Source organism: Ornithodoros turicata, chromosome 1 (assembly GCF_037126465.1).
Source record: "Ornithodoros turicata isolate Travis chromosome 1, ASM3712646v1, whole genome shotgun sequence".
Taxonomy (NCBI): domain Eukaryota; kingdom Metazoa; phylum Arthropoda; class Arachnida; order Ixodida; family Argasidae; genus Ornithodoros; species Ornithodoros turicata.
Window position 1 is genome coordinate 161,573,643 of NC_088201.1, and position 22,555 is coordinate 161,596,197.

The 22,555-nt window shown below is 46.5% G+C and overlaps 1 protein-coding gene across 1 annotated transcript; it reads right to left on the reverse strand.

Moving 5' to 3' along the window:
* Nucleotides 1–243: 243 nt before the first annotated feature.
* Nucleotides 244–22,028, reverse strand: LOC135378722 (uncharacterized protein K02A2.6-like). Its single transcript, XM_064611811.1, has 2 exons — nucleotides 21,816–22,028; nucleotides 244–8,274 (listed from the first exon to the last, which is right to left on the reverse strand). The coding sequence occupies exon 2, from the start codon at nucleotides 1,872–1,874 to the stop codon at nucleotides 825–827; it is 1,050 nt and encodes a 349-aa protein (XP_064467881.1). The 5' UTR covers nucleotides 1,875–8,274; nucleotides 21,816–22,028; the 3' UTR covers nucleotides 244–824.
* Between the last annotated feature and the right edge of the window lie 527 nt (nucleotides 22,029–22,555).

Consider the following 22,555-nt stretch of genomic DNA (forward strand, 5'->3'; position numbering starts at 1 on the left):
AATTCTCTAAAGCGTTCCTCAATCGTGGCAAGAGTGTCCGGATGATACTTGCCGAAAGCCCCACAATCCTCCGGCGAGTACGTCGCCAGTTAGAATTTTTTATCACTTTAAGTAAAGCACCATGTTATCCGCGACCACTAACTTTCGGACATTGTCCATGACACGGTTTCCGTCCGGTATCCGAACTTTTGAATTCGCCAACATTGGTTAGTTATATCACAATAAATCGATACATACTGACAGTAACATTCAATAGTCACTCTTTAATATATACTTACAGTATGACACGATAGTCATTCTTTTCTGCCGGTGTACACATGCACACACATCCTCCTTTGTACATTTTCTTCCTTATGGACATTGTTGTCGCGTGGATGGAGTTGGAATTAAAAAGAAAACTATAGAGATGGAGGCTCCTACAAAACACAGGAGCCGGCTACTCCAAAACACTTGGAGAGAAAAAAAAGAGTCAGTCTAAACAGTTAGAGGCGCTGCAATGTCCACAAGAAATGTCATTAAAGCAGCTGTCTGAGGTCCCTCGGCCATTCCCCGAGGAGCTTCCCTAAGTTTAGAGGATGGCGGTCCAGTCTTTCCAAGGCGGCTCTTGTTGTGCGTTACACTCCGTAGAGGAACCAGAGCACGAGCCGAGCTGCCGCTATAAGAGAGCTGTTTATTGTACGAGTACCAAGTGCGGACTGCTTCTAGGCAAAGCCCGCCAGGAAAGATAAACAAGGGTGGGAATATGAGACGCGAAAGCCTTGAACACGCCGTGCGAAGACGCAATGTAAAGATGAGTCAACGGCTGGGCTCGAATGCCAGATATCTCACATTTCCCTTCCTTTTGAAGTCTCTGACTCAGGAAAAGCCTTTGACGTAATGCAGAGTCCACTTCTGGTATGCATGTGAGACATATTCTCACAAGTGCTACTTCTTTCATGCATTTGTGCATCTGCGAGGTCTGTTGTTTCGGCCATGTGGTCATCACGTAAACTCTGTGACAGCAGGATGAGATGCGACCGATGGCGGCGAAGATTTCCCCTCTCCGTTGCCACAAGATAGGAACGTGGTGTTGAGGCTGAGCCTTTCACGGATCCTCTTCTTTGTACATCGATGACCCATACATCTTGACCCCCATCAAGATGAGAGAGAGGTCGAACGCCGTAGTGTCTATCGAACTGTTGTTTCTGTCTCTTTTTCAGTAGCTCTTCGCACTTCTTTACGACCTCGTGGTCTACCTTCTTGGGTAGCAGCATTTCTTCCGCTACGGGAAGTGTAGTTCGCAATCGTCTACCCATCAGTAGTTCGACTGGGCTGTAGCCATTCTTGAGCGGTGTTGACCGATAGGAAAGAAGCGTTTCGTACGGATCCCCCGTTTTCTTCATAGATCCCTTGATAATCTTAACAGCTGCCTCTGCCATGCCGTTGCTTTGGGGATATCTCGGGCTGGAAGTGGTGTGTTTGAACTTGAATTCCTCTGGGAATTTTCGAAATTCTGATGATTCTGCACCGGCGAACTGTGGTCCGTTATCCGATATTACTTCGTTCGGTATGCCAAGTCGTGCAAAAATGGACTTGCAGTGGTTTACAACCGTTGCGGCCGATAGACTCGATAATCGCGCGATTTCAGGGTAGCGCGAGTAGTAGTCGGTGACAATTAACCACCATTGTCCGTTTAGGCAAAACAAATCCATTGCTAGCTTTTCCCACGGACGTTGTGGAAATGATGTAGGCATTAGCGGCATTTTCCTGTTGATGCGGTGTTGCGCGCACATGTTGCAGTCCTTCACCAAGTACACGTCGGAGTTCGCGCTTGTTTGATGGCGGTGGCATCTCCTGTACTGACTTGAGGATGCTATTATCCGGTCGAATGCCATTGTCGTCTATCCTATGTTCTAGGAAAGTGATGCTGGAAGTTCCAAAAACACACTTTTCGGAATTCAGGGTACGTTGTGCGTCGGCTAATCGTTGTAGCACTTTCCTCAGTCGCTGGGAATGTTGCTCTTCTGTACAACCGTAGATAAGGACGTCATCCATGTGGCAGAGTTCCCCTTCGAGGCCTTCTAAGATCCTCGTCATTCTCTTCTGGAAGTGTTCTGTCCCCGAACTGATGCCGAATGGGAGGCGATTGAAGCAAAATCTCCCGAACGGTGTGATGTATGTAGTAAGCAGTCGGCTATTCTCATTAAGAGGAATTTGCCAAAAGCCAGAGTTGGCATACAGCCGCGAGAATATTTTTGCACCTGAAAGCTGTCCTAGTGTCTGCTAAACTGATCGTACGGGGTGCAATTCGTGGTGCACATGTTGATTGAGTTCTGATAAATCAACACAGATACGGATGTTTCCTGACGGTTTCGGGACCACCACCATTGGAGCACACCATTCTGTTGCCTCCATCTATTGGTGAGATAACTCCACGTTTCTGCATTCGTTATATTTCTTCCCGTGCCTTTTTGAAGACAGGGAGCGGCACGCGGCGCGGAGAAACGACAGCATACGGTTTTGCATCTTGTTTGAGAACAAGAGTACATTCCCCCTTGAGGTTACCGAGTCCTTTGAGGAGCTGAGAGAAGTCCTTACGCGGATTGCAGAGGTGGACTGTCTTGGTACCCTCGACACGAGGCGTAGAAGTCACGTTGGAACAAACAAAACGTTTCTTTTGCTGGTTTGCCAAGCAACGACTTGCTAAGTCCCTTCACCACGTAGATCACTTGTTTTGCCTTTTTGCCATTTACCTCGAGGTCACAATCGATCGTTCCTTGGATTTGGAGTGGTTTGCCGTCGGGACCGTGTAGCTGTCTTTTGGGCTTTGTAAGCGTGATGCCTGGCTTACGGTGCTGGCAGAACGTTTCATACGATATAACGGTTTCATCTGCTCCCGTGTCTATTTTGAAAAGGTGTGGCCCATCGGTTAGGAGCACTGATATATCCCATCTTGCGCCGCCATCTCCTCCAGCGATGCCTACGAAGCCAACGTCCTGCTGTGCTTCAATTGCGTGCACTGTTGAGGAGGATTTGCACACGAGTGCGAAATGTCCTTTCTTTTTGCACTTGTTGCAGATGGCAGTTTTCGCAGGACACTGCTGTCTCGGATGTGGATCCCTGCCGCACCAACGGCACGTCTTGCTTCTGGAGTTCTCTGAGCTCTCTGAAGATTTTTGGTGGTGTTTCTTCGTGGTTGATCTGTTACCCCCTGAATGTTTAATAATGCGATCGATGTTGCCGTCTTTTTCGGGAAACGGTCGAAGGTGAGCCTCCTGCTTTCGAACCGCTTCATGCTGTCGGGCCGTGACCAATGCTTTGTGGAGGTTGAGGTCCGGATCCAGCTGCAGCTTCTCTGACAGCTTGCGATCGAGAACTCCTGCTACCAGAGGGTCTCGGATCAGATCCTCTTTTAACTCGCCACAGTCGCAAGTTTACGATAAGACGTGCAGAGCAGTTGCAAAATCTTCCACGGATTCGGCTTCCTTTTGGACTCGAGTGTTCAACAGGGCTCGCTCGTAAATCATGTTTCGTCTAGGTACGAAATACTCTTCGATTTTTTTCAGTACCTTTGTGATGTTGGTTGATTCCTCGGCTTTGAGCTTGAACGTTTGAAGGATGTCTTCGGCTTGATGTCCTATCACATAGACGAGCGTGTCCACCAAGTTGGTCTCTTTCTGTCCTTGCAATCCGGAAGGTGACAGAAATCGAAGAAACCTTCGCTTCCATGCCGGCCACTCGTTGCGTTTGAATGAGAACGAGTCTGGAGGTGCTATCTTGTACGACGTCGTCGTCACGGGCGTTGCCATACTTCACGTTTAAGGGTTTGGAGTTTGCACAGTTGTAGAGATCCACGCTATACGAAGAATAGACCCGTGGATCCCACTTCTGACACCATGTTGTGCTTTACACTCCGTAGAGGAACCAGAGCACGAGCCGAGCTGCCGCTCTAAGAGAGCTGTTTATTGTACGAGTACCAAGAGCGGACTGCTTCTTGACAAAGCCCGCCAGGAAAGATAAACTAGGGTGGGAATATTAGACGCGAAAGCCTTGAACTCGCCGTGCGAAGGCGCGGTGTGAAGATGAGTCAACGGCTGGGCTCGAATGCCAGATACCTCACAGCTCTAAGGGCATTACGTTGGACACTGTATCTGGAGCAGTTGATTAATATATGTTCAGTGTTCTCCACCTCATCACACGTGAGGCAGTTCGGCGAGTTTACCTTCCCCATCTTGAACAACAGGGTACCGCTGAAAGGGAGGTCTAGTCGAAGGCGGTACACAAATGATTCAATGGCACGCGGTGTGCGACTCGGAAGGCAGAAGCGTAAATTCGAGTCGACTCTGGCTAGCAAGCTGGGCTCCACATCAACCAACCATGTACGTAAGCAGACGTCGTGAAGTATTTTACGAAGCATTCTCTCGGCGTGCGACGCCGTGAAATATACAAGGGTCTTCTCGTTTTCAGGTGTGTCATTACAGTCAAAGCATCAGCAGCTTCATTTCCGGGAATGCCTACGTGAGCTGGGATCCATTGCATGACGGTATCATGCCCTCTTGGAACAGCAGAGTGATACTCGCCTGGATCTTCTTTCAAGTTTGGATCTGTTTTTACTTTGGATCTTTGCCCTCAGGCACCCGATCCCGTTGGATGTTCTTTCCCGATGGATCTTTTATCCCGTTCTATCTTTCTTCCACAAGCGATTGATGACCAGCCATCCAAATGCAACAACACACACCGTGAACCGTCGACGGGTCGGCCAGAGTGACAGCTTGCTCTTTGTATTATACCAATCGCACAAGTTCGCCACTTTTATCTATTTCGAAAAGAGGGGGCGGTGTTACACGGAACACTCTGAGCGCGTGCTATCCCTTGCTGATAATCAAACAGGTCAGAAACAGAAATAACAAATATACGAAGAATCCAATATGTGTTGTGGCGCTATGCTGAGCAGTAGTGGCGCTTCTCTCGGAGCAGTTGTTTCGATGATAATAACAATGATAATAATAATCTTTAATAATAACATCTATTTACGTGCCCAAGAACTGCACAGGGCCTTAGTGTTGGCACGCGAAGATAAATACAGAAAAAAAACATGTGCATGCACATAGTGTTGCAGTCAAACATTGGGAAGACATAATAAGAGCGCACATGGGACACGGACAAAGTAAAGAAGACAGGACAGTTGGCTGCACGCACAACGGATGAACTGATCTATTCAAACATCTTGGTGGCCTCTGCCAACATTTTCGCTACCATCTCCATTTTTTCTTTTAAAATCAATCAATCAACATTTTCGCTAGGGTAACACCTACACACCAGGTACCGTTCCTATCGCATGCTCTTTCAGATACGCTATCTCTGCTGGCAGTAGACTGATCCACGGGCTGCTGATGCATACGTCTGTCTCCACTATGCATACATCTTATCATGTCTTCCCACTGTATCAACAGGCTACCCATCTACCGCACTGCAGCAGTCAAACATGTAGGACATACACACGAAGCAGAGTCACACATGAATGAAAGTCATACATAAAAACAAAAGAGCAGAAGATATGGCGCGCCAAATAAAATTGCTTTCCAGCAATGTTGAAAAAAGTAACAAAGAAAAAGTAATACAGAATGGTACGACTGCGCGTTTGTATGTGTACTTTTACGTAAATGGACTGTGCCAAGTGGTGTCCACTGGATTCCCTCGAAATACCCTCATGGAACTGGTACGGGAGTCAAAGAGATCGACATGCGAATGGAGGGCAGTTGTGGCTCGCCGAATTCGTGAGATGGGGTTAAGTGGTGTGCAGTGGAAAGTATACAAAATATTGGTGTGCCCGATGACATTGGTGGGAATCACAATGCCATTGCCCTAATAGGGGAGATCTAGCCACAATACTCTGTGTGATCTTGTAACAGAACATAATATCATGGTTAAGGCAGCGCACAGAAAGTGCCTTGCGATTAAGATATATTGCCGTATACATACACCCTAAATGAAATGCACTATTATTATTAATATTATTATTATTATTACAAAGGAAGAACCCTGCCGCACGTGATAAACGCACGTCAAATGCATGATTATTTTATTTTGTAACACGTAGTTGCTTTCGGTCCATAGGGCGGCTAACAGATAAAGCCAGATGTTATTGGAAATCTTAGAATTGAAGTGAGCTGAATTATATGCATTTTTATTGGAAAAATACCAGATTAAGTGCATGACTCAAATCACCCAATCGAGCACCCAGGACACAGGAGACAATGGAGGGCCCAGAGGGAAGATTTCCCGGTCAAAGGGTCTTCCGTATATCGTGCAAAGTTAAAGAGCCATAGAAAACACACTATACGTGAGAATAAAATAAGACACAAACACGTCTGAATACATTAAGCGGACAGTATTTCTGAAACATGGAGCACCAAAGCATATACGAGTACAGGGGTGGTCCACCAACCATGATAGAAATTCATAGTAAATAACGTAGGCCCCGGAGAGACATGCGGTCAATGGATTTTTTTCTGCCAATAACTTTTGCCACATATTGGTAACATTTTTATTCCATTTCAATTGACGGAAAGAATTTCTTTCCGTCTTGAATTGAATTGAACTCCGAAATCTCCCAAGGGAACCTCACGTTTTCTTTGCAGAAATGGGTTCCCCGTTGTCATTTTACTCAGTATAGCACATAATCCCACACCTAATGCAATGGCAATTTCCGAAATAAATTCGCCGAAAATCCGTGGAAATAAGCCCTTGGCTCCGCCTCTTTTTTGACGGCTCACAGTTTGAGCGCGAAGCTGCGAAGAACGGAGGTTACATTGACAGGCCACACGAGGGGGGAAAGGGTTACAATTCATCGGGTGATCTCATTTGTGATAAGATAGGTCTGATTCCGGCACTCGCCGCGCGTGTTTGTTCCGTGGGTAAGGCTTGTAACCCTTTCCCTCTCGTGTGGCGTGTCAATGTAGCCTCCTTTCTTCGCAGCTTTGCGCTCAAACTACGAGACGTCAAAAAAGAGGCAGAGCCAAGGGCTCATTTCCGCGTATTTTCGGCGAATTCATTTCGGCATTTGCCATTGCATTACGAGTGGGATTATGTGCTACACTGAGCAAAATGACCACGGGGAACCCATTTCCGCAAAGAAAACGTTAGGTTGCCTTGGGAAATTTAGGAGTTCAAGAAATTAACTTTTCGCAAATTGAAATGAAATAAAACTGTCACCAATATGTGGCAAAAGTTATTGGCAGAAAAAAGTCCCTTGACCGCGTGTCTCTCCGGGGCCAAGGTTTTTTACTATGAATTTCTGTAATGGTTGGTAGACCACCCTGTATAGTGCTATTTTGGCAAGGAAGGAATAGCAACAAAGTAACAACAAGCAATTATCAAAAACATTATTCCAAATAATTACAAATGTATTCTAGAAAGCAAAACGAAAAAAAAAAAAAAGACACTGCGTCGATTTGTAAAACTCAGCGAAGTTTCTCGCATCTTTGACGATTGGTGAAATTTCGAATCAGTTGACTGACCACTTCGAAACAGAAAACTCAATTTTCCGTAATTAGCAGCATTTGAAGAGCGTCAGTGCATCGCTAATCTTTCCCCCTTCTACACCCGACCATGAATAGTGCCCACAATAGGACGCTTATTATCATGATATAGGGAAAGTTACTAATGTGTTTAGATAGCAGGCTAATATCGTGCTGCAGTTCGTCACTTTTCTGCTCCTGTCTCCCAGCGTGCCGCGCCATATCTCCAGTAGCCTGACGCAGTTTATCAGTAGTTCGCTGCAGTTCGCCACGGGTCCGTTGCAGTTCTGTAGCGGTGAACTTGAGTGCTATACGTGTGTGCTGCAGTTCACCAGTAGTCTCCTTCAGTTCAATAGTAGCTCGCTCTAGCTTGTCATTAGTGCGCTTGAGTTCGTTACGTGTCTCCTCCAGTTCAATCCCTTGCTGCTGTAGTTTGCTACTAGTCTCTTCTAGTTTGGCAGAAGCAAATTCTAGTTCTCTGCGAGTCCATCCCAGTTCGCCAGTAGCTTCGCCCAGTTCCTTCATACGTGTACCATATGGGATCCAAGCCGAACCGGCAATTCCGATTACGACGATTACAAGCGGGACGAAAAGCCACTTCCATCTTTGTTCCCCTTCCAGGGCATGGGCCTCGATCCTTGCAAACCCGTCACTTGACACGTTGTGCAGGTTCTCCAGTCTTGCAGGGTCTTCATACCGCGTGTTCTCCATCGCCTGCTGGTCGAGAGCTAGACGGCAGAAGTTGGTTTTTCAGGATATTCCGGCTCGCTGCCTTCTGAAATTCAAACAAAATTCAGGTAACCGATTTCACGCATCAGTGTGGTTCTCCTGAACGCAAAAGTTTGGTTGTCAAAATGACATCCAGGTAATTTGTCCACTCATTAGATCAGATTAGAAAGAAGAACTTGTCACATAAACACATCTATGTTTACACCGCGTTCACTTTCAAATGGAAGGCAACTTAAAATTTCAGCATCTTTGATTACTTGCCGCGTCAGCTATTCTCAGAGCACTCAGTGGATAGTTCTGAGAAATAATCGCGGAAGGAGGAATGAAACTGCCTTCCCCTTTGAGCAGACGTTTGTTACCTATTGAATATGTAGGAAACCCTCTTCGGTGCCGTCAAGGTGACAGAGCATGCGCAGAATCGTTGTGCAAAAGGTTAATTACGAGGGGGACATTTTAAAAACATACGCTGGCTGCCTAAGTTCGGCCCGCAGTCGGACGTCTGTCACGCATCGTTATGTTTTCCGGGGTCACGAGACTCCGATGTGCTCAAAGGCTGCGCGTGACGTGATTGCAAGAGCCTCACTGAAAATTTCTTACTTTAAACTTGCTCTCCCAGTTTATACTCTTCACTTTGTCTTCATCGTCATGCGAGGGTTCATTCATGCCGCCTTCCCGGACCACTGTGTCCGCACTCTCGTCAACATAGCGGCGCCAATGCAGGTAACGACAAGAACGACACTGCTCAAACAAGGCACACAGACACTCTCGTGTGAGGAAAGAACAACATCAATGAGCACTCGCTGGGCTCAACACATCAACACAACTAGCCGTAGAATACCTAAACAGAACTTTGCGCGAGGGAAAGTTCAAGAGACTAGAACAATGTGCAACAATGCAAGGACACAGGAGTGCCTAATCTCTTGTTCTAATTATCGCCGTGGAAGCAAACAAGTAGTGCATGCTTGCTAAGGGGACCACCACACGAATAGGTTTGCGGTCTGAACTTCCTCTACACTCCGTATGTCTAGGAACCCCGAAGAGTCTAGAGAACAAGACGTTGGAAATCTGGCTATCCTGATAACCCGTTCGTACAAGGCGCTGTAACTGAGTTTACAGCTGAAAACACCCTGTGGTCACATAATCTCTAAAGAGCATTCCAAACAGAGAGCATATAACACCCGATTTTACATTCTTAGTGTGCAATTCTGGAAGTGTCTGCGTCACCTCTGGGACTTCTTGTCATCAACAGGCCTCTCCACCCTGCTTTGATTACCGGACCCCTTATCATATCCATCATCATCTCTCATCACGTACAAGTAGCACTGGGGCAGCGCCCAGCCTGCTGGCCGGCATCAGCCCCATCTCATCATCGTATCTCTATTTGTGTGTGTGTGTGTGTGTGTGGGACTGTAACACAGAGGTAGAGGACAGTTGTCTGCATTCCCAACAAAAAGAAATGTGGCACAATTAGCTTCGAAGTCGCGTTCCGACGTTGCGGAATCACTGCCTTCTTGTGCCAGTCATGCTGTGGTTTGCTCGTGTCTTTCCCACTGTATTCGGGCTTTTCTGATGTTTCGTTTCGGCCTAGTTAGGTACTTGCTCCGTGGAGTCAGGAGCATTTTTTCTGTGCATGTTTTCCTTCACTGCCACGTCTAGAGGAACCTTACGCGTGCTCACGGATGTTCTTTCATTTATTTGTCCTGATGCGAAAGTAGCTATGTTCGTTGCTGGAGCAGTGTCGTTCTGTGCCTGAACCGCCCAGCCCTGCGTCCATGATCACTAAACTGCTGTCACACCCTGATGATGGTAGCAGCCAGGGAGCCAGCTTTGCACCGGGGTAGCGCCTGTGCGATGATGCCGACCTTTGAATGTTGGTAAGTTATTAACGTTATTTTACATTTTTTTGCAATACATTTCTGCTTTCCACAACTCTTTGGATATTCCTTGACCGTAGTTAGTAGCGTGTCAGGCTGCTGACACCAGGATCGCGGGTTCGATTCCGGTGGGGGACGGAGAAACCTTGGTGACAACGTAAAAGTAGCATAGACTCGCCGTCTCCAGCGAGGGACGTTGAAGAGGGTGTCCCATCTGCTAAGATTTCGGGGCACGTGAGAGAACCCTCAGGTGCACACAGGTGCGGATCTATCCGACTGGGAACGGCAGGGGGGGGGGGGGGCGTCCTGCCTCTGTGACTTCACTCGTAATCCTAGTCGTCGTGGTGCTGAAGGACGCGAATCATTGTTACGTTCCCCTTGTGCATATAGTGTCTCTTAGCGATGTGTTGCGAGGATTAACGGGATAATGGCAGGAACTAGTACAACATATTAAGAGGGGATGTACCCCGCGCCGTTTCGTCGTTTCTGTGCACGAGATGGCGCCGGGGTCTACCCAGCCACGAGGTGGCGCTAGGGGCGCCGAGTGCTGTAACTAGTGCTGAAGTGTATCCGAGTAGGTTACAGCAACATAGCACATTTAATACTGATCAATAAGGCTACATGTCGAGTACGAGCGAGTGGCTCCGATGCTCGAAGGAAACCGACTGCCAAGCGAGGTGAGAGTCCATCCCGACAGCGGAGGCATTCACCACCTTGCATTCACGTTGACGGTAAGCAGATCCAGCGCTGCAATTACATCACGACCACATAGGCTTGGGCCCTCACGGTCAACGACGTAAAGCGAAGCTGTTGCCGTCCGGTGTCCGTAAGTGACTTCCATTTTCAGAACGCCTAGCACTGGTAGCTGACCCATGTAGCATGATAACTTGCGTTGGCATGGCAATAACGTTGGCCAGGAGGCTTGATGTTTCCTGTACATGCTAGCAGGTATCAACGTAACAGACGAACCTGTGTCAACCTCCATGTCAACCGGGATGCCCATCCAACGAGTGGTGATGATCCACGGACGCGGCGTTGCCTGGGTGTCGACACTATGGATTCCATGCAGGTTAAGGCTTGCCCATGAGGTCGCCCCTTCTGTTGAAATAGCATTCGTCCGACCATGTGCTCGTGGTCTTGGTTGTCGTGAGTCTGACAAGCACATCTTTGCAAGGTGTCCCTTGTTTTTACAGCGGTGGCACTCAGTAGTCTTAAATGGGCATGCTGGTGCTCCGTGATCGCTTCTTCCACAACGTATGCACTTAAATTTCTGACTTGCCTGTCTTGGTGAGGTTCCTTTAGGCTCTTGACCAACCGGACGTTGTCGACCCTTTCGGTTGATGATCCGGTTCACTGAGTTGTCCGGAGGCTGACTCAGTTCCATGGCATTCTTGGTTGCCACTTCTACGGCGCACGCAAGTGTAGTAGCTTTCTCCAGGGTCAATTCCCGCTCAGCAAGCAATCGCTTTTGTATGCCAATGTCCCTGACACCACATACTAGCCTGTCCCGTATCATCGTATCCAGAGTGGTTCCGAATTCGCAGAACTCAGATAGTTTTCTCAATTCAGCGATAAATGTAGATACAGTTTCGTTCTCGTGCTGGACACGAGAGTTGAAACGGAAACGTTCCACAGTTTCAGAAGGCGTCGGGGCGAAGTGACTGCTGAGTGTTGCTACTAGTTCCACGAAGGTCTTTGTGCTCAGCTTGGCCGGGGCCAGGAGACTCCGAAGTAGCCCGTAGGTTTTCGGTCCCACAACCGAGAGAAAAATAACGGTGCGCTGATTCCCGTCTCTAATCTTGTTTCCGACGAAGTACTGTTCTAACCTTTCAACGTAGTGACTCCATGGTTCCACGTCTGCGTCGAAGGCTGGGGCGGTTCCGAAAGTAGCCATCTTGCTTCCTCGCTCCGGAGAACAAAGGGAAATGCAGTCTCGTCGGATGAGATGTTTTCAGACGTGCGGTGACTGACGTGTGGTCGCGTACTGCCGCTGCGTCACCAGTATCCCATCCTCGTCACCAATTGATGTGTATCCGAGTGGGTTACAGCAACATAGCACATTTAATACTGATCAATAAGGCTACATGCCGAGTACGAGCGAGTGGCTCCGATGCTCGAAGGAAACCGACTGCGAAGCGAGGTGAGAGTCCATCCCGACAGCGGAGGTGCACTCTGACCTGATGTTATGGGCGCCCCGAATGTGGGCCTCTCCGTGTGGAATGCACCATTGGCATGGGTGCCGAGACTATCGTCTTTTAAACCGCATGTCTGGCACACAGCAAGTGCCGTTGTTCAAGAAGCGCGCGATACAGCGCGGGGGCATGTAGTCCCCATCCCCACGGCATGCGTGACCTTGTTGTTTTTGTTCACCCCGACTTCGCTCGGGATGCGCGGTTAATCTCCCAAGAAAAGAGGGGTTCTTGAGGAGAACGCAGCTTTGGGGAACAAACGCATCTATTCATGTGTCTGTCGGCTGCTTCCCGGGTTTGCACTCTATTCGACTTGTATATCGTTTTGCTGTTTCACCAAAATCTCCCGGCTGGAAGAATAGAAACGGTTCACGATGGCGAAATAATTTATTCTGTGTTGGCATCAGTGGGGCCGTACTTATGCTATGCAATGTTCGTTTGCAATACCCTCACCAATTAAACAAAAATTACTAACTTGTGAATTTCGCATGTGATGGTACCAACTGTCTACTCCATGAACGTGCACCTTCAGCAACTACATTTTTGCGACAATCCCCAAATCGGCACCTAGTGGCGGGGGGCAATCATAAGGCCGAAACTCATAAGGCGGAATTATCAGAAGGCCGAAAATCAAAAGCCCGAAAAATCAAAACACCGAACAATCAGAAGGCCGAAAATTCAGAAAACCGAACTATCAGAAGGCCGAAAAGTCAGAAAACCGAATTATCGAAAGGCCGAAATATAAGGAACCCAGGATACGAAAACTTTTATTCCAACTGCGATAAAAAGTTAGCTCTACAAATTAAGTAGGATAGACTTGCTGTGAATTAATACAGCAAATAAATTATTTCACCGAACTTCGCGTTAATAACGTACTTTCGACCACTTAGGGGAAAACAAAAAAAAGGAAAAGTAGACATATGAACCACTGTGTTATTGTATTGTTGTTTATTTTACACAATGGAAAATGAAAAATTACGAGCTATGCGATGACCTTTCCCATTCTCATCCCATTTTTAACAACGGCTTCAACCTCGGTCATTCCTAAAACCACTTCCCTATCATCAGCTCTGACTCAAAACCGCACATAATTGTTCGGCCTTTCGATAAGTAGGGTGAGTAGCCGATAGAATGACCTGGGACAACTGATGACCATTCTGGAAGAAATCATATATGTTCTCCTGTGTCAGGGGACAAGCGCGGTCATTATACAGTTCTTGAAATAGAACGGTACAGAAAGTTGCAGGCGAAGCAAAAAGAAAAAAAAAATCCCACAGACCTTGTCATAGATATCCTATGTAGGGGTAAATTCACGATGGTCATTAACTGGGTTTAAGTTATTTCTGTATAGCAAGCGATTCAGACGGTTGCTTGTTCAAATCACGTTCCGGTCACCAAATGTAGAGAAACACCATCTCCTCTACAATCCATTCAGTAGGTGATACAAGTCATGCACTGGTATTCACCCACGAGGCACTTTCTTTTTGTAGTAAACATGTTGTAGTTTTTTTTTTCTCCAGCCAGTCCATTTCTGAGCACCAAATGCTACGCATTCCAATTATTCGATTCCTGATACAAGAGCCAGGAAACTTTTTTATAATCTTATGACAAGAACAGTCCCATTCAGGGTCTGCTGTCTCTTTGGCCTTTCCATTTTCGGCCTTCTGATTTTCGGCCTTTTGACTTTCGGCCTTCTGACAGTTCGGCGTTATAATTTTCGGCCTCTTGGCTTTCGGCCTTATGATAGTTCAGCGTTATGATTTTTCGGCCTTTTGGCATTCCGCCTTCTGATAGATCGGTATTATGATTTTCGGCCTTCTGATAGGCTTCCCCTAGTGGCTAGCACGTGGTCCGCCAATTTGACCGAATGCTGCTCAGTTGAATGCGGTTTTGGGCTAAGACGTTTGACTGAACGCCACTTTTGACTGATCACCTCCTTCTGTGTACAAATTTTACACGAGAGTATGACTTGTGTATTTATTCTCGCTCGGTACTGAATAAGGAAAGAAAAACACACATACACATCGTATACATGTTTCCTTTTGTATCTTCGCGCAGAAAAAGTATCTGGTTGGAATGTCCGAATACGATCATTTGAGCTGGAGTTGAACATATGATATTACCATTATCTTATACGTTATGCACGGACGCAGGGATGCAACCGTTCCCTGTTGCGCGTGCACGTCTTGAAGTATAAATTAATGCCAGAACAAACGTTTAGCAAATAATCTGAATGCTAGGAAATAAAAATGCGAAAAGAATGGTACTTGTAATAAATAAACAATAACGACCAGTAATGGCGGGAAAAGGGTGCTCGGTTTTGCTCGTGCATGCCCCATAAGCAGCGGAAACAAAGAGTCTCATTGACAACTCAGCCCTTAAACCGATAAATAATACTTAATTAATTAATTAAGTAGTTTTGTCAGAATCATTCAATGTCCATAAAAACATTTTGGGTGCTCAACAGAACCGCGCTGTACGTATACTTTAAGTGCACTATAGCAAACGATTGAGTATGTGACATATGTGCTATTATATACTAAAACTCTGCCACCAAATTTAGTTTTCCTTTGTTTTCATTGCTGAGATAAGATGCCATTGTTGAAAACTAAGCAACATACTGCAGGAGCACAAGGCGGTTCATACTCGCAAACGAGCAGCGCATTGCAATGGTCAATGCTCTTTGTTACATCTTTATTTTTCTTTCCTGCCCCCGCCCCTTTTTTTTGTGTGTGTGGGCGGGCCTGAACCGTACCAACGTTGTTATCTGTGCCAGAACGCGATATCTTATACATACAGAGGTCGCGTCCACAAACCCAGATAGAAATGCTTCGAACGTGAAAAGGATCGGTGGCAGTCTACCATTGACCTGTTACCAACGTTACAAGGGAATTCCCGACAACAAAGTGAGAACAACCAGAGAGAAAGCGAAAAAAAATCTATTTAGGAGGCCGCAAGACAATGGGGATGTTGTGCTTATCTCACTAGTATTTATCATCATCATTATTTTGGCGGGTGCCGAATTTTCAGTTGCTCAGCTCATCATCGCCGCTCGTCCCTGCGCCAAACATATCTTTCGACGCTTCCAGATGTTCGGAACAAACACGCACACAGGAACCAAGCGAATCGACGGGACAGTCCGAACTGCAAGGACGAGCCCAATACCGAGAATAACATGCTGAGTCATTACATGCTCACTTGTGCCCGCTTCTCACAGGCCGGCGCGGATAAGCCACACAGCAGGAAAAAGAATAGCCCCGCTGTAGTGGAGCTTAGCGCTCTTCCCCTTTTTTCCTGGGAAAGGGAAACTCGGATAGTATGCTGAAATAAGGGTCACACTTGGCGGATAAATACCTTCTGAACGTAAAGCCCGCGTCGTGGCAGCACCGGGCGGCAGAAAAAGTTGTCCCGAGGAAGCGCTGTACATACGCTCAGATATTCTCATTTATCTCAAGAACGGCTGACTTTACACGCGAGATAGTGGTACCAAAACGTTCAGGACACATTTTAGAAGAAAATGGATTGAGCAAATGTCGCCTAGAATGATTTCTTTTCTGCTATTCGCTTCAGAAGTCCAAGGTCAATTTTTGGCTATTTTCCACACGTTCTACAACGTCTCAACGAAAAATCCAAGCGAAAATTGAAGATTTGAAAAATCCATTTTCTCATAATTGTTAAAAGCTATCAAATGAGACCGATATCGTGAAGATCGGACGAGTATTTATCGAGAAAAATGAAAAAGTTTGCCCCTTTGAAAATACATGGGGCCGCGACGGGTGATATCCCCTCTTAAGACAACATGCAAACGACAACCGCCTGTGTGCTGTATTTTGTATCAGCTGTCGCCGTGACCCCATTACGCCATAAATAACAAATTACCCAGTGCGCTGTTCTCTCGTTGAGTGATTTCACCATAGTTTCTTTTCTGCGCATGTTAACTTTGCTGTCACGCATACAAGTGTTGAACCCTGCTCATGGATGGTCTCCGTTTTTCACAATGGGCACAATGGACGTGATCCTCGATTTTCTATTTACTTCCTTGTTAGCGCCGTGAAACAACTGTGACTATGAGTGGCGTACAGATGTGGACAGATGGAGAGAGGACAGTAGGAAGTAGTGGGGGGACAGGGGGGTTAGTACGCGTGCTGGGTCCACTTCAGGGGGAACTATGACGACATTCTCGAAAGTATTCTGAAAAGCCAAGGAAAACCTCAGACAGCACAGCCGGTGACAGGATCCGAACCGGCGTCGCCTCCCAGTCTCGGCGTGTGTGTGTGTGTGTGTGGGGGGGGGGGGTTATTGGCAGAAAAATAAAGAGAAAAAATCCATCATCCCAACCACTATGTCACGGGTAGCTGGTGCTTGTCCATTAAGCAATGTCAATCTTATTTTGGCCTGCATTTCGACGTGCCGCTGCCATTTTGACGAGAGCACGGCGATGATGGTAGGGGCCGGGGAACGAGAGAAGCTCTGGCGTCATGCCAGCGCTTCTGAACATGAACGGAGTGACGATGATGATGTCTTATCGGTCTGGATGAGTCATTTTACAATTTTATTAGTTTACAAAGTGCTGTTTCCGACACGGTTGTCTAACGTCTCTAGCCTGCGGAGGAGTGAACCCCTTTCGGCGATGTCGCGCGCGAAGGAACTATACCAACAACCTCCCCGAGGGGAGGTCGCGCCGAACTGCTTTCCCTAGCAGATGACGCTGAGTATGCGATGGTACTCTCAGTACTCTCTCCTGATAGGAGGCGCTGCGTGGACTTACCTCGGAGATTGTAATGGTATAGTTCCTTCGTGCGCGACATCGCCGAGAGAGGAGTGCTCGGCCATGGGCTGGACACAGCCGTATATTAAAAGGGAGTCTGGCCATTGGGAGGAGTCACGAAAAGAGGCTCGACCTGTCAATCACAGTTTTGCTCTTCTGATTGGTTTGCTTTTTACCAAAGGGGTCGCCATGACACCATACTGCCACCCAAAATGACGACGAAAACAAACAGAGAAGCGGGGATTTCGTGACCAAAAATTTTCATAGACTACCCTGATTTTACGCTGCAAATGTACATCCTAATACACGTTTCTCGGAAATCAGTTTCAACTTATGCTCATCCGTCGATATCTAACTGAAAAGAATACGTTTTGTCGCCGGTGTTAGACCTAGTGAACACGGCGATCACAACGAAATCATAACAAAAACTGTGCTGTGCTGTACAATCTTATATTTAATTGCTGTATTTCATGGATATAAACATTCTTGCCCCTTATATTCCAACTGTTAATGTTGATTTGTTTAAAAATCACACCGACAACAGAATGTGTCCCAGCAGGTGGTTCTGCCGGCAGCGGTACAACGACGGAAGCAGACGACAACTCCCAACGTGCCTTATGCTCTCTAGGTGGCGCTCATCAAATTTACACCAACAATCCACTACTTTTGCAACTTCGGGAGGTATCCATTTCAATCCCATCCAATCCACTTGCCACCCAAAATGGCGCTGCCCATGTTGGATAAGGGGGCAAAGTGAGGATAGGCTGATTGATAGCGCAAGACTAGACTCAACTAACTCAAGACTTCGTTGGTCAGAAAGCTGAAAAAGCGGGTGGAGCTTCATGTATAGGCATGACCCATTAATGGCCAGACTCCCTTTTAATATATGGCTCTGGGGCTGGGGACTTTAGAAAACCGTGTCCCAAACAGTAACTTAGTGTTCAGTGTGTAAAAGTTTTGTTTTTTCGATGGAACGAAATAAATAGGACGCGATGTTCTCGAGACCGTATCTGTTGCTCGTTGGCAGTCGCCCTTTGCATTTATTCTTCCCTCGCCATACCTATCGTAATGATAATCACAATGATTATAAGCCGCTGGAGTCGCTGCCCTACTGCCCGCAGCGCCACCACAGCCTTGCACGAGGGCCCTCGATTTCGCATCGCCATCCCATGCCTCCCGTTATCTCTCACCATGCTCTCCGAAGGAGCAATGACATCATTTTTATTTTATTTTTATTTATTTATTTATGAAATACTGTAGACTCCGTTGGAGTCAGAGCAGGAGTGGTCTCTGACACTACACAGAAAGGAATGCAAACGAGTAACTTCAGTACAAGCAATTTCGAGGTTATCACATAATGCAAAAATAGAATAGCAGCGCTTTGCACTTCACTAGATCACAAGTGCTTGACAAGACAAGTGCTACATACGATCGAGACAGGAAAGAAAACTTTCTAGTGATGTAAATGCAACCTGAGGGATATTATTCCAATCTTCTATAGTGCGGAGAAAAAATGAATTTTTAAATCTACTTGTACGAGCATATATTGGCATTAAACTGTATTCATGACGGTGTCGGGTACTTCTAGACTGTATGCTGGATACATACTGATCAGGGTTGAGCACTAGTCTACGGGTATACAACATATAGAGGAATTTTAACCGCGCGCATTTCCTTCTATGAGCTAGAGATTCTAAACCGGCATCGCGAAGCATTTGTGTTGACGAGCTACGCCTGTTGTATCTATTAAAAATGAATCTCGCTGCAAGGCGCTGAATTTTTTCAAGTTCACCTATGTCTTTCTATGTATTGGGATCCCATACCACGGCAGCGTATTCAACCGATGGTCGAACAATAGATTTATGAGCTGCGATCTTAAGGTCCTTGCTAGTACAGTGAAGCTTTCTTCGCCATAATCCCAGCTTCCTACGGGTCACTGTGCATATATTTGCGATATGTTTGGACCAGGTAATTGATCTGTAATGGTTACGCCCAGATACTTATGTTGACTTACTCTTGTTATGGCAGTATCACCTATGTTATATGTGAACACTTTCGTGTTCACATATAACATATAACGTGATTCTTTCTTGCCGTTATCCCCATAAAAACGGTCTTTTCAAGAATAACAACCATGTCCCACTGCGAACACCGCTCTGACACTCTATGTAAACTAATAAGTGCTCCTGATCCTCAATGAATGACACAGGAAGAAACAATATACAATCATCCGCAAACATTCGGATTGAAACCTGGGGGCCCACAAAATCCGGTAGATCATTAATGTACAGTAAGAACAATAATGGGCCCAAGACTGACCGATCTGACTTCTAGAAGGCCCAATAGTGTTCCACTTATGTCCACAAACTGCCTACGACTGGATAAGTGTCTTTGGATCCACCTAATGATGTTGGATGGTACCCCTATTCTAAAGCAGACAATTTAGAAATTAATTTATTATGTGGGACCCTATCAAATGCTTTGGAGTAGTCAAGAAAACATCATGCGCGAAATGCGACAGCAGATGCCCCTAGTGGTGAAGGATCGCTCGTAGCGCCCTCTAGTGGTGTACCCTACACAATGGCTAATCCTTCTATTCATCTGAGATAATGCGTCTATTGGGGGCTGCATTGGAAACAACACCCAAATGGGTAGGGTATACGACTCGTGCATCTCGATCGTTGCGCCACTTTCAGCGCATAGCGGCCTCGGGAAGAACCTGTTCCGAAGCTCGTTCCCACGTCTTCGCTTTCAAGCCGTGCTGTTTGCAAATCATTTCGTTGCTTTTTCTTTGGTTATTTTGGCAAGACGTTGTTGAATGGCCCATAACCCCGCAGGCAATGCCCATGGTCATTCAATGCGGCGTTTATGGCTGCTCAAACATGAATGCGAGCCTCGTCTTAAAGTAAGTCGTTCTGGTGATTAAGGTTTTAGCTTCAGACCCTAGGCTTGAGGAACCAGCAGTCCGTTTCGTTAGGTATTTATAGTTAACCACTCTTATCTAGTACATCAATCTTCTCTAATCAATTGTTTTTTTTTTAAATTCTGGGTTTATATGACTGCTAACGTTCAGTTGAGATCAGTTGCCTACATCGCGCCCAGGTTGTTTTCCATCTCGGTGCTTGTTAGGGCAGTCTTCTAGAGTAAGGTACGCCCCATGCCATTATTGATAATTAGGGTTCCCAGTTTTCGGAGTTTTCATTTTGGAAAATTCGGAGGCTGTTTATCGGAGTTTTCAACTTTTCCGATATTCGGAGTCTATAGGAGGATTAAAAAGTCTAAAGAATGAACGGCACCGATTTCGGAGTATTTGGAGTATCGGAGTATCATCAGTGCCAAACGGAATTTATTCGGAAACGGAGATATTCCACAACATGGGAGTATTGTTTGGGAAGGGGGAGTATTGTTTGTTAGAGTCTTGTCACGATGCATGTGACAAGACTCTAGAAGTTTTCTGGGTCTCCATCTTTATTCTCGAGCCAAGGTCACCGCGTTGTGAAGTCGAAACAATGTCCCGCGTCCCAACAATGTTCAGTAAGCTCCGTCTTAAACCATGTGGCGTGCGTCTTTATGTCCCGCTTATGTTCTTTGAGACGAGTGTTCCGTTTCCTACCTGGACAAACAAGTACAGAAATCCGACTTAACATAACAAAATAACAAGTTTTACTCAGACGTTTCGTCCGTCGCAGGACGGACGAAACGTCTGAGTACAACTTGTTTTTTTGTTATGTTAAGTCGGAGTTCTCTACTTTTCTGTCCAGTTATGTCGTCTCCCGGCTTTTGGAGTATTTTTGCGTTTCCTACTTTCTCGCCAATGTCGCACGTGCCATAGTATTGGCATTGTAGTTTGTAGACTACTCCAGACTGGTCTTCCAGGGAGACGGGGTCCTTTTGTTTCGATACGAGACTTCGGAGTTTAACATGCGGTTTGAACGTAGTCCTGACATCCAACAGGAGCAAAGCCCGGCGGATAGATTCAGAAACGCCTTTGACATAGGGGATTGCAACCCGTCTGTGGTGGGTGCGGTTCCCGTTCTGCGGACGAGATGCTTCCATGCGTTTGTGAGTGTCCTCAATAAACCTGCATGGGTAGCCACGTTTGTCCAAGTAATCGTGGTGTCCTCTGTTCTCTCTCTCTTTCTCTTTTTTTTTGACTGCTCCAGCGAACCAGTAGGACACATATTGAAGAAAATGGCCTCAAGTTGGCAGCAGCCAATAGTCTGTGCTTCTTCTGGGCACCTTTTTGATTGCAATCGACAAATTTAAAGGGAACAATCCGAAATAGGATAGTCATATGTGCGCGAAAGCCACTCGAAATCTGTGGATGCTAAGAATGAGATTTCGCCATGGTACAAAATAAAGATATTGAATTAACAGCCATATAAAACCTGAGTTCAACCTTGTTTAGAGTATGCATCCGCAGACTGGGATCCCTACACATGCACGCTATCAAAAAAATAGAAAAAAAATTAGACAAAGTACAAAAATCTGCTCCCCGGCCTATATTATTTAGGTTTCGCCGCAAGTTGTTCGGCGCAACAAGTTGTTCGCCGAGTCGTGTCACCCACATGCGCAAACGCCATCTAGAAGCTCTCACACTTGTATGATAAAAATTCTGTATAGGACTTATGAAAAATGTAAAACCTAACATCCAGTATAAGTGAACAACAACAATTAGAAGTTTCTGAAACGAGTAAAGGAGAAAAATAAGGGAAGAAAAAACTTGCTGGGCTGTTTCTCGTCGTGGGGATCTCACCTGACTTTGAGCGTCCACTGCAACCTCACATGTAGTAGAGTCCTACATCCGTTTGGTTACCTCTCGACCCCTTGTCGCAGTGTGGAGCGACGTAAATCCTGCTCGTGTGGAAAACCGATACGCCCTATCACTAACTACGTACTTCAGCAGCGCGGATGTAGGTGTCTCCTCTCAAATCGCTCCTGTTGCTGTACTGCGCATGCTCCTTGTAACCGTGGAGACGCCGCCGCCAAGGAATTGTGTACTGCGGGAGAACCCTTTCGGAGGCTGTCTCCGTACACGAGGAGGGGTGAGAGTATCACGGGGCCCTTCGACATCGGTCCTCGGAAGACGGTCACGTGAGTTTGTCACGCCGAGCTTTGAACGCTTCCGACCCGATCCGGAGGAGCTCTCATGCTGTAATCCTCGAGAACAATAATCGTAGTAAAACGCAACACAACTTGATAGTGGAAACATTACAGGCCTTGCATCGCAGGCTGCTTCTGGAACTCATTTCCGGAAACAAAAATTGTGCCCTTCAGATTGAGGATTCCTTGGTTGCAAGGTATTAGTTTTCAGGTTGAATGACTACATGGGGAGCTCAGCACAACATTACGAATGCCCCATATTACAAAAGACCGGTTCGAGCAGCAAGTGGCTCAAATTGCCCAAGCTGGGGCTTTTATATGGCGTTTCTCCTTCAAGTATAGCTGCTTTTTGCGCCGTTTCGCCCGCTCTCAACGCCCAGTAACCGTTCCTTG

Coding starts and splice junctions, on each gene's coding strand:
- LOC135378722 (XM_064611811.1), bottom strand. CDS start 1,874: ATGGCATTCGACCGGATAATAGCATCCTCAAGTCAGTACAGGAGATGC.